Raw genomic sequence first — 13,007 nt, 5'->3', positions numbered from 1 at the left:
AGGCAAACAAGAATGATCAGGTGCTGTGAATATATGACAAGTGTGTGTGTTTGTATGTGTGAAGAATATAAAGCTGTGTTGGAGTGTGTTAGTAACTTGCAGATTAGTGAAAGGAAGGGAATAATCTGTTCCTTGTATCCAATATGGAGACAAGAAGGTGTCACTATGACCTGTTACTGTGCTATTCACTTTGGACATTAGAAAAATGTTTCTGAAGGCAAGGATAGTAATCACTGTGCTTTCTACATATCAAACAGTATCTAAAAGTGCTCAGATCTTCTGCTGGAGAACTGAATTCTGTCATTTGAAAAATCTTTCGCTATGAATGCATTTCAGGGCATTAGGCAGCAATCTAAGTAATGCTTCTAGATTGCTCTGATAAAAGTACAAGAACCTCATCTGATTTCTGGCAAGTGCTCTTAGCATTTTCAGTGTCACAGATTCAGAAGAAAAGAATGCGGAAGGCCCAGAATAGAGATGTCTGATTTGGTACTTCAGGGAAGGCATGCATGGACCTAGTAAGCTGCTATATGTTGTTAGGAGGATGCCACTGCAAAAGAAGGTGCACATGCAGGATGATGTTTCTGGGTCATCATAATCCAGTGGTATCACCATTTAAAATGATGTGCCTTGTCACAAGGCAGAGGGGAGAGAAAAGATGAAAGAGCATCTCAGCCACAGATGGTAGGATTTCCTATACTCTTATTTTGAATATGCTCAAAGCAATACTTTTGGAAATCCCTTTTTTTTTTTTGTGTCAAATGAGACAGGGAACAGACATTTGGTCTTTGAACTAGTTTAAATTTGGTTAAAAGTTGAAAGTTTCTATGAAGGTTTTAGTTCAGACAGATCATAATTTTCCATTAAAAATCCACCTTATAAAAAATTCTAAACAAGTCCCTACTCAGTGCCATCAGGGGAGGAAATAGGAAAGCACTGTAATTGGAAACAGTCTCTAGTAGTTCAGGTGCTGCAAAAAACCATCTCTAACTGAGTTGTACTTCAGGTTTACATTTGCCTTTGGCTGCTTGCTTGTAGTGGTGGGTGGCTTGTCACATGGTGTTAGGGTAATAGCACTACATTGGTACAAAAAAACCACTGTATGCCTACAAGCAACACAAAATGCTGAGGGTAAATTGACTGAATTATATATGTTGATCCTCTGGGAATTTTACTGCAAGTTATATGAAGCTGTAGTTGCATGCTACACCTTTAGGAAATAAAAGTCTTAAGGGAGGACACAGACAATTTAATCATTATTTTGTTTGTTGTTTCAGCTAAATTGCTCTGTCTTGTTATATGTATATATTAGGGCTCATATCACTGACATCAGATGCTTAGCAGGATCTAGGGAAGATTGACGTAGGCAAAAGAAATGAATTGCAAGCTTTAACATCAGGCCACGCCTTGACCTGGCACTGAAGGGTGAATCAATCCATCACTTTTCATTTAAAATAATATACTGGACCTTGGTCAAAAATATTACTGATATAAACAAATGGCATGGTTGATGGATCACTCTATTGCCAATAACAAATGAAAAATACCCTAGTATTTTTCTTTAGTTTGGCAACGTCCTCTTTCTTGATTAAAGCTGGCAGCTACAGGGATATCTGAAATACTGTACCTGATAGATATTCTGATGAAACATGTTCCCCAAAGGCTTGATTCCTATCTTTTCTGTAGGAACTGTGACTCCTTAGAAAAGCTGACTGATCTTAGGGTAGATTCTTAGATGCCTACTCTTAGCATGCTGATGATTGAACAGATATGGAAACAGCACCTGAGTCATCCCAGTTTACAACTCAGCATTTGAAGGAAATTTGAATTTTGTGTCTGTTTACCTTAAACCATTATCAACAAAAGTAAGACAGGAACTGCTGAAGAAACAGCATAGACATCTGTGTTGTGGAGGAGGAGCTGACTGCCTGATGTAGTAACCTGGTGTCTTCCCCTAAGACAGACCGCCTTCCCTGTGAATCAGATCCCTACAACTGGTCTGGTATTATACAATCTGTGGAGGTCTAAGATTGAAAGGTACAGTGTGTCATGTTTTGGGAACATTTCCTCCAGCCTGAAAATTACAGTCTGTAACATAAAAAGTATCAGAATGCTAATCTTTCATTGCCTCAGAGTAATTTTCTCCTTAAGGATGGGAAGACTATTTGCATATGCATTGATTGAGTGGAATGCATTAGTTGTTTCAGATGCATTCATATTGGTTTGTTATAATTTAATCTAGGCTGTGCAGGGTCCTAGGGGGAAGCCAACAAATGCAATATATGTCCAGATCATTAAAAATAAGTGTGCTGGAAAATAAGTGTACAAGTGATTTCAGGGTGTTCCATATTTATTCCCTGATAAATCATTGTTGGTTTTCTCAGTTTGCAAGTCAAAAGGCAGGTTTTTAACATGTGAGCCTTCAATCTGGGCTCTCTAAGTCAAATTAAACTGAGCAGACACCTGCCTAACATTCAGTCCTTGTTACCACAATTTCAGGCTTCTCACATTGATTTATCCATTTAATCTCCAAAAGTCCCCTTAAGGTAGATAAACATTTTCCCTATATTACTAGTGGAGTACTGAAGTATAGGGCAGGCTGAAAGTAACTTGACAGAAAGTACCTTTAAAGAAAGGGTTTATCTCCAAGTCTTAATCTCAGAAGATTGCTGAATATTTTTATGTTACTCTAGGTGATTTCTTCATTGATAAACTGTCTCTGACTGAATTGACCATGTCTTCTGGCACCCAGCATGGTTTACTATCCTTGGAGGGTTAACATATACAATGATGAAGTGCCATTTTTATATTAAAACAGAATTCTAAATAGAATAGCACCATGCTGTTGTGGTATTTGAAGAACATGAAAGGGGTTAATGGCTGAAAAGACTAAAGGTTTATTGATCACACATAATTGCTAAGTTTTCTGAACTGTACATAGGGATCACTTAATCAGTTGCTGGAAAACAACCACACATGCCATGGAAAGCAGGAGCTGTCAGGGAGCTCAGAGCACTGTTATATGAGAGTTGAGATGGGAAGGTAGAAGAGGTCTCTTTCCCATGCCAAATACTCTTGTGGATAAAGTCTAGCTGCTCACTGAAGTATAGTGGCAACTTAAAGAAGAAAGGCCACATTGAAAAGGGAAACTAAAAGGTATACCATGCTTTGTTGAATATGTATGTTTTCCTGGTCCTCAGCACAATGAAGCCCTCAGTAGGGCTATCAAAAAATCAATATATAAAATATAGCTGCTAAACTCTCCATCAGTCTCTGTGCATTTGTGTGGACTTGCCCCTTTTATCCCTTCCTTCTGATGTCAGACAAAGGTAAGGTATGAACCAGATAAAGCCAAATGGAAACAGAGGTACTATGCAGTAGAATTATCCTAGAAGTTTTACATAAATTGGCTGATAAGACAGCTCTGCAGTACTGCTTTCTTTGTGGTCTGTTTTCCTGGTAAAAGAGTGGTTAAGTCTTGTCCAGCAAGACTAAGATTTTACAGTTGTTTTTGGGTGGGTAAATAAGGAGCTTGAAGACCAAGGTCAAGGCTACATCTTGATCCTCTCAAAAACTAAACTCTAGGACCTGATCATAAAAATAATTTACAAGAATTGGCTGTCCTAAATACAACTTTTTGGTCATTCTTTGAGTGCCAACACTAGTTTGGTTAATTACAAGGAAAGACTGTGGTAAAAACTTGGTAGATTGTTTGGTGAATGCAATTATTGTTGGGCAATACAGGAGGTCTTGTCATGAGCAAGACCTGTTAGGCTAGAACAAAATAAACAAGTGGTATATATCCCAGGGGTCTTGCAGATGACACAACTATATTGTTCATCCACTAAATGATCACTGAAAAAAATTACAAAGCATTGATTTATCTGTGAGTGTACTACTCAGAATTTTATTTATCTCAGGAATGCTTTAGTCACTCCTGATTCAATCATATCCTAGAAAATGCACTTTTGCTCTCCCATCAAGATAATTTAGTATATTAGATGTTTCTCAAAATATCAAGTGAATTACATATGTATGAGTCTTCAGGAAAGCCTTTGAAGGAAGGATACTAATGTTCTTGTTCTTGAAATAATGTCCTCATATTGTCAAAAGATATTAGTGATATTGCCATTTTTCTTTCCCGGCCGTGGAGTTTTGTGGGCATTGTTCATTTCCAGACACTTGTCAGCATCCTTTAGAGCACTTTACCTTACATTTGCTACCTTGAAATGCTCTAATCATTGTGATGGATTCCTGTGGCAGAATCCTGACAGTGGTCACTCATTCAGGTTAGGATGGGGTTTGCTGTGGGACTGGCATGTGGGAAGTGGGGCAGTGAAGCAGTTTTTGCAGTGGACCTTCGCTCACCCCTCTGATCAGTGGGAATGCTCGAGCTGGTTATGCTGGATTTTGGGCAATTTTGAGAAGCTCCCTGTTGTACTATTATGTGGGATTGTGCCTTGAACATAATGAGAATACCAAATTTTTGTGCTTTATTGCATTTCTTTCAGGCTGCTGCATAGTCCACTGTTGACTGAGTATTGATATTTCTTAATATATGATCTGAATTTAATTTGTAGCTTAAGAAGTCCATGGTCTGTGTATTAAGACTTTTTTTCTTTCCAAGTCTTCTCTCCTTTATAAAGACAGTGTTAGGGAGTGAGATAAAAGTGACAAAGAAAATTACTTGAGTGTAAATATTAGTTTTTGAAATTTCAGTGTGGGGAGTGAGCAAGCAGCATGTGGTCTGGGGGAACACTAAATTGGGGAATACCACTCCTAAACCATGGCATCATATCTCTTCAATCTCACTGTTGAAACACAGTTGAAATGGTTATTTGCTATGTAATGTATTTGTTTCAATAGGTCTCAGTTACCATATACTGGGATCAAGTGTGTTGTCTCACTGAAACAGGAGCTTTTAAGGCCAAAACTTGCATTTGTGTGGCTGGTATGCAAGTCACCGTGGATATATCTGACATGCAGGAAACAATAGGAATTAGTGCTTCCTGGATCTGAGTTTCTGACCATGTTTCAGATTTAATCATTACAGTCAATTATAGGTCTTAATTAAATGCTAGTAAGCACCTATTACTATGATAGTAAAATTGAAATATCTAAGTGATGATTTAAGAGTGGTTTATAGGCTCCTGTATAGACATAAAACTTTCCTTATTTGTTTCTGAAAGTAAAATTGGAAAAGACCATGAGAAATGCACAGCAGACATTTTACTTTTGAGGATTTTGCTTTTGTTGTAGATGCTTGCAAAGTTCAGCTAATAGTGTTGCAGATTTTGTTGCATTTAATAAAGTTTGTGAAGTTGTATGTTCAAATGCAGGGATATTTTGTGTAGGTTGTGGATTGCATGTTCAAACTTGAAGTTTATGAAAGCAAAAAAAATTAAAGTAGATCACTAATAATGTGAACATGTAAATAATCCATTGCAGATACTATCAATTGAATTGCATTTGCAGATTAAAAACTCTCGCTTGAAAACAAGCTTCTTAATACTCAGTTTATGATGTCAAAATCTGTTGAGACATACTATAGATTAATGATAATTAGCAAAGGGAAAACCATAGGAGTCTCGACCTTTGATTTAGATTAAGTACAAGAACTATGGTTGTTTATCTGTCCTACAAACCTCTTGAGTTTTCGTGAAAAATTTCTGATTCTTCAGGCCTTGAGGGAAGCTAGACATGTGTTGTAATTCTGCATTTGTTTCCCACTAGACTCCACAAGATCAGAGAAAAATTAGAAGAAAATTACTCATTATTTTTTGAGTGTCATTACAGAAGAGGAGTTCAAATTGCCTTTTTTTCTACTTTCCTCATTATAGTGGTAGCTTCCAAGTTAGAAGAGTTCTGTGTTTGAGTTATTACTAAAGTGTTTCAGATCTGGATCATGTGAATCCTTTAGGTCTCTTTGTGTGTGTGTGTGCAAATTGCACAGTCTTCAGAGTTTTCTTATTCTGATCTGTGATGTTAGCAAGTTTCTGTGGCAAGATTAATGATAGATGCCTTGGAGATCTGTGCTACTGACTATGCTTTGAATTTTTTTTCTCAGATCATCGGGCTCTTTGTGGTAGGTTAGGAACTTGATCCCCAGCATCAAACATTACCAGCTCAACTCTAATGAAATGAAAAGTTGTAATGAAATGAGAAGTGGCTTACTGCATGACATGAAAAGGCTGTGCTTAGCAGTGTTCATGTGATGATATTAAGCAGGCTTGGAATAGGAACACTGCTGAACTAGGCAGTTTCTTTGGTAAGGTATTTTAATCAATCCCACTGCAATGTTTTATCAATGCTAGGATTCTGCCAAACATCTGGCTGGGAAGTTGCCCTCGACAGCTGGAGCATGTGACCATCAAGCTGAAGCATGAGCTGGGTGTTACAGCTGTGATGAACTTCCAGACTGAAAACGACATTGTTCAGAATTCCTGGGGCTGCAACCGTTACCCAGAACCCATGAGCCCTGAAATCCTCATGAAACTGTATAAAGAGGAAGGTCTTGCCTATATCTGGCTGCCAACTGCGGACATGAGCACTGAAGGTAATGCTCATGTCACTCTTGCAGTAAATTAATAGCAACAAACTCTCTGAGTTACTAATCTGTCAATTTGGTGACAGTTTGGGGTCTTTTTTTCTGTGTAAATTTTGCATAAAAATATAGCTAGCACACAAGGTATAATTTCTTCGTGTGCTGTCTCTGACAAATTATTCATATTTTCTTGTAGGCAGAGAGGCCATCTAAAGTACTTTGTGTCTGGCAGTATTATGTGCGTTTGAGTTTAAAGCCATCCGACATCGATAACTGCTTAACTGTTTTTGCTTTCAGCTTGAATTCAGCCCATATAATGAAAATGTGCTGTGTAGGTGGAAGACTAAACTTGCAAGGACAGCTTGCCACAATTGCTGGTTAAAAATGAGAGACAGTGCTGTGTGCCTGTCTCTGCTGTTCCCTTCTCCAGCACATATTTTTTTCTTTAACTGTAGTATCCCAGTCTGATGAATCTCCACACAGACATTTATATAATAATTTGTAATTAATTTAGAATGCTTACAGCACCTGAGTTGTAACACAAATTGCTGGTATTTTGAAGTCCTTGGTTAGACATCTCAGTTCAAAAGCTTGTTTCCAACCAGCAAGTTAGAAATTAAGAGTATTTTCAAGGGAACAGCCTACTAGCAGAAGAGAGTGCTTCCAACACAGTGAAATACTGATGCCTCAAATAGAGAGCTGTCATATCAGTAAAAGGACATCAAAGAAGATGGGAGACCTTAAAACAGGGACTTGAAAGGACTTAATGTCAGCACTCATATCTGCCATAAGGAAAAGTTGGACTCTGCTGTTAGCAGCTTCAGTTCCCAGAATAGCAGGGAGAAAGAAAGGTGTCAGGAAACATGGGATATTCATCCCTCTGGGAGTGAGAAGGACTATGCTGTATTATTTAACCGTATGCTTTAGTACTCAAATCATAACAGTATTAAGTTGTACAGCAAAATTTTCTTCTGCTCTCCCTCCATTAATAAGGGGTGATGGCCTTCATTACAATGTTTTGGAAAACAGCAGTATGTAGGTACCTTCACAGACCTCTGTTACCAAAAAACATTTCATTTTTGGCTTGCTAACTTTAATGCTATGTAAAATGTGCTGTTCGATGTAATTTGCTGCCTTGCCTCAGTTCCTGTGGAAATGAATATGCCACACACATCAGAATATATATCTAGAGAAGACTTGGGGCATTTTACAGTTTTGTGTGATGTGAATCTGTGTTGCAAGATACAACAGACAGTGTAGAAGGTCATTTGAGAAAAAAAACAAAAAAACCCCAAGTATGTCAGGTTTGCCATTATGATTCAGAGTTCATCAGGCCGTACAGACATAATCTCAGCCATGAACCTAGATTTCTCCAATGCAATTGAACATGCCTTGTTTTTAACCTTAGGAAGAATACAGATGTTGCCACAAGCTGTCTGCCTCTTGCACGGGCTGCTGGAGAATGGACACACTGTCTATGTTCACTGCAATGCTGGCGTTGGCAGGTCTACAGCTGCTGTCAGTGGATGGCTGAAGTATGTGATGGGATGGAGCCTGCGCAAAGTGCAGTACTTTTTGGCTTCCCGGAGACCAGCTGTCTACATAGATGAAGAAGCCCTGAATCGTGCTGAAGACGATTTCTACCAGAAATTTGGGCATCTTCGCCCCTCATACCAAATACAAGAGTAGAAATGCAGAAGAGCAAAAGGGAGGTGAAGAGGAATCCTTACATTTGAGCCCCAAGGACTTAGAAATTGTGACTCAGACACCCACCTCACTGCTTCAGATTGCAAGCTTGTCACAGAAGTCATGAGAATTTTGTGCTTTTGAGGCACATCAATCATGTGCCTTTGAGGATTTTATATTTGCTTTCTTTAAGCACATATGAGTCATGTATTCAAGTCTTTTGGTGCAAATATGACACCTAGAAAATCTGTAAAACAAAGCTAGGATTTCCTTTTAACTACTTACCTATAGAAACTGAGGTTTTAGGGTAGACACTAAACAAGATGTGAGGTGAAATAGAGTTGGCAACATTTCAGTGACAAGAAAGAGAAGGCATTCTCAGGAAAAAATGGTACAAACGTTGACTGGATTAAGGTTCAGTTAGGATGCATCAAATAGTGATCGAAGCTGCTCAGTTATTTTTGGTGGAGTATACATTGTTGCAGTGTTTTGTAGTAATTTTGCAGACAAGAGGTATTAATGAGAAAGACACCTAGAAAACTGTTTTTTCATCTCAGTTTCTTAAACAAAAAGCTGATGTCTAATTCACTGAACTAAAATTTTCTCTCTTTGTCTATTTAGGTAATGTTAAATACTAAGAACTCCAGCTGTATTCTTTTATGACACTGGGGTTCTTCTGGCATGTTACATGAAGAGAGGAAACATCTCCACTTGCTGCTGTCTTACTCTGTTGTGGGAAGGATGACTATTTATTGCGTTATCCGAGGCTGTGAGTTCTCTGAGTCAAAGCTACATTTTGCTCTCCCGGTCCATGCAGTGCTGTGCAGTGAGCTTCCTGGGTGCCAAGTCAATCTAAGCAGAAACCACCACAGTAAGACAGGACCTATAGGAATTGCGTGATAAGCCTCTGTGCATGATTGACACCGCAGCCTCTGGGCTGTTGGTCTAGATTAATATCTTCATTATAGCAAAAGCCTCTCCTTGTGCAAGCAGTGTGTGGATGTTCACAGAGGTTAGGTTAAGCTGACTGAAGTGAATGCTGGGCTGTCTCTGGCATGAACGAGGTGAACACATTCATCTATAAGAGCAAAGAGCAGCTCTGAGGAGGGTTTCTCAGGAGCTTAGCTTCAGTAGGCTGATGTTGGCTTTGTAGATCATCCTTAATGTTTTCCAGTGCTGCTTGGTCCCCTAATTAAACACCAGCAGCTTCCAGCCCTGCTCAGGTAAAACTAATTTGCTGTAGATTGACTTAAAGAGAGTAGGGAGAGAAGTGTTTCCTAAGGAAGAGAGGATTAAGGATGCATAAACATTAAGAAACCTAATTTCTATAGGTTTATTCTTCAGTGAAGTCTCATTTTCTCCAGCCAAATAGTTCTTCTAAAGACACAGTCAGTGCCAGAGTAGTTTAGTTGATATATATTGACTTTCTGAATACTTAATGGAGAAACTATTAGATATGAACTGTTTATGGAGAATATCCAAAATAATAGAATGCATTTCATTTATCCTGTACTTCAATCTTCTTCAAAAGGAAAAATGTTTCATAGAATCATAGACTCATTAAGGTTGGAGGAGGCCTCTAAGACCATCCAGTCCAACCATTAACATGTCACTCTGCCGTAGCTCCTAAACCATATCCTCCAGTGCCAGATCCAGATGCCTCTTAAACACTTACCAGGGCTGGTGACTCCACCACCTCCCTGGGCAACCTATAAGCTGTGTTGAAGTTATTCTACTTGTGTGGTTTTGATCATGACTTTGTTTCTGGGTTTTTTTTGAAATAACACTGCCTGTTTAGAAAATGGATGATAAAAGTTCTCTATTAAATAAAGACATAATAATAATTCCAGCAGTCCATTTTGTCATATGTCTTTAACTCCAAATTTCATGAGTAGCAAAAAGGGTCATGACGTATGTTTCTGTGTAGAAGTGGGACCAGCCACTTTAATGGTACGGCCCAAGTTTTGTCTGCTATGCTGCGTCAGTTTTGGTGGGAAATCTCAAAAAACAGCACAGCAAAGGTGTGTGGAAGATATGGTACCTCCAAAGACAAAAAAAAAAATATGTTTCTGCTCCTAGCCCGATGCAGGGGGCAGAGGGAGTGTGTGTTAGTGCTGCTGGCTGACTGTTGGACCCACATGCAAATGTGCAGAGCTGCGGATGACTGCCCAGGAGTTACCTTGTTTTGACTGACTTTAAAATAAAGATGGTGAGGTCTTGCCTCTCATAATCAAGCACTGAGAGGAGGAAGATGGCAGAATAAGCAGAGAGTACAACTCATTTAAGTTTTATGTTTCTGTTGAGATACGTTTGAAACCCCAAGCTTAAAATGTGCTTCCAAGCATCCCTGACAGCCCTTTCCATCAGAGGTAGCTTGTAACAGATGTTGGGACAAGTACTCGTGGGTTTGGTTCTTTTTGCACAGCTAACTATATTTTCTTTTAGGGCTCCTGGGACTGAACAGTGCCTAACATGGCACAAACAAGTAAGTATATGACTGAGCAAGTACAGCCACTCTGTATTGTCTGTTTCCTAATTCTCATTTTATCAGCAATGGAAGCAGCCTGGTGCTTCATTTGTAGGGCAGGAGTCAAATGATCCAGGAGTCACAGATTCAAGGAAACTCTAGCAGGGTGCTGTTAATTCATTGTTTGTTGTCATTTCAGCAAGGGATTTTTGATTAATTGCTTATTGTCACTTCAGTTTGCTTGTCTGCTGAACTGCTGGGGGCATTTATCATGTACAGATTGCATTAGCTGATGAACTGAACGAAAACAACTTGCCAACATCATGTTAACAAATAATGCAAAGAGATCCCAGAGGGGTCCCATGGGCTTGCAGTCCCTTTGTACCTATTTGTAGCATCCTCTTTTTCCTCATTCCTAACTTCCTGCTTTTCTCATTGAAGGCCACTCTGTTGATCAACATTCATTCAAAGCTTTTTCTGTTGAACACAGCTAGGAACTTAAATACTAAAGGGATCATTGCAAGAGGCTACAGCAACAGGGAAAACAATCATATAAAAATATTCCATTTCTCCAAATGTATAATTATATAATAAATCTGCATCTAGAGATTTTCTATTAGAATTCCAATTTGTAATATGTTCTTATGCTGATTGGATCATTAGCTTTTTCCACAGACTAGCCTCTTGATGTAATTTGGATGAAAGGATGTAGACAGGCTGTTGTTTATATACTTGTATATTTCCTTGCTAATTTAGTTGTAAAGTGCTATAAAATTTAGAGAAGAACAGCTCCTATAGAAAGAATTAGAAACAGATAAATAGTAATGGTTATTTTGGAGTGGGCCCAAGAAGTAAAATGAATACCCAGACAATAATGGGAATCAGATAGAAATATTTTGATAACTCATCACTGAAGAGCTCCAGTTGGGGAAAATGGTTTTCTGATGCAGTGATCATCAGTATTCTCTGCCCTGTCACAGCCATGTTTTTACCTCTCTTAAATTAAAGAAGAAAGTAGAATTTGCTGCATGAAATGGGAACACTTATAACTCCGGTACTTAGAGTATTTCAATGTAATTATTAGGCCAAACAATGGTGTATATTATTTCCCAGGGCTATGTAAATGAAGGAGCTAAGCATTTCTAGCTCTTACAAGTGTTTTGTAACAAGGACAGCACCTTGAGGATGGATTAGGCTTTGAGTAGTACAGTTTCATGAATATTTTTCCTTTTGACATCAGAAAAGTCCTAGCAACAATCTTCCGCATGATATTTTTAGGTAGATAATGCAACCTGGTGGAAGGGAACTGGGCTGACTGATGTGACTTGAATACCTTCCTTACTCCTTACTTGTTATTTCTCACATTAAACTTTGGTCCCCTTGGCACTTGCTTAGGTTGTAAGTTTATAGTCTTTCCTCTCTGTACAGCATCAAGCACAGTGAAGCTCTGGCTGCAGGTTTGATACCAGGCTCTACTCTGGAGTAGTTGGAAAGTCTCACACCTGGCAACTGAGTTGTGTGTGCTGCACAAAATCATGTGCAAAACAGTCTCTGCTCAGAAACAGAATTCAAATTTGAGACTGCCAGTTAAGCACTCTTGGGCAATTATAGAGAAAAAAGGTAGGCTGTAGGTTGTGCAGGAGCAGGTTATAAAATCCCTATTTAAAACAAGAATGCAAAATGTCAGACTCACTTCATTACCTATCATGATGGCCTTTTCTGAGCTCTAATTTATACAACCCACTGACTTTACTGATCTGTAATAGAGAAAAAAATTTGATTCTAAGTAGCCAAAGACATTTGCCATAACTGTATTACTACCCTGTTGCTCCTTTTATTCATCACCCAAGTTGCAGTGAGATGTTTCAAACCAATGATGAAGTTATAAAAAAATTATTCTTTTAAAAAATACACTGTGCAGTATAAAATGATGAAGAAATATTTAGAAGCATATTAACTACTGCAAAAGCATATATTTGGCAAGCAAGACCTACCTTCTTGAAGGCTAATGAACATCAGGCTGCCCTTAGCTAAATGGGATTGGATTAATGTAGCAAAGGATAGGATATAGCTGACTGTCTCCAACTCTGTTTACATTCTCAGTGGTAAATCATCTCTGCAGTTATTTCCTGATAAATATTCTTCTGGGGAAAAATATTATATTTTCTACATTAATATAGCTTAAAGGGAAAGGGGTTGCTCTGAAGGAGCAGTCTTTGGAATGGTGGAAGTGGAAAGAAATTAATCCTTTTTCTGTTTCTCATGAGGAGAGTAACATCACCACCAGCAAGACCAAACCACATGATTTCA

The 13,007-nt window shown here is 38.5% G+C and overlaps 1 protein-coding gene across 1 annotated transcript in view; it reads left to right on the top strand.

The window, feature by feature from the left end:
- EPM2A (epilepsy, progressive myoclonus type 2A, Lafora disease (laforin)) overlaps positions 1-8,233 on the top strand; it is a 37,962-nt gene extending 29,729 nt beyond the window's left edge. Inside the window, exons 3-4 of the mRNA XM_009077063.1 lie at positions 6,315-6,556; positions 7,953-8,233. Of these exons, the coding sequence (XP_009075311.1) occupies positions 6,315-6,556; positions 7,953-8,233 (523 nt within the window). The remainder of the gene's footprint in view (positions 1-6,314; positions 6,557-7,952) is intronic.
- Positions 8,234-13,007: the final 4,774 nt, after the last annotated feature.

Source organism: Acanthisitta chloris, unplaced genomic scaffold (genome assembly GCF_000695815.1).
Source record: "Acanthisitta chloris isolate BGI_N310 unplaced genomic scaffold, ASM69581v1 scaffold14616, whole genome shotgun sequence".
In the NCBI taxonomy this organism is placed as follows: domain Eukaryota; kingdom Metazoa; phylum Chordata; class Aves; order Passeriformes; family Acanthisittidae; genus Acanthisitta; species Acanthisitta chloris.
This window is presented reverse-complemented; position numbering and strand designations above follow the sequence as displayed.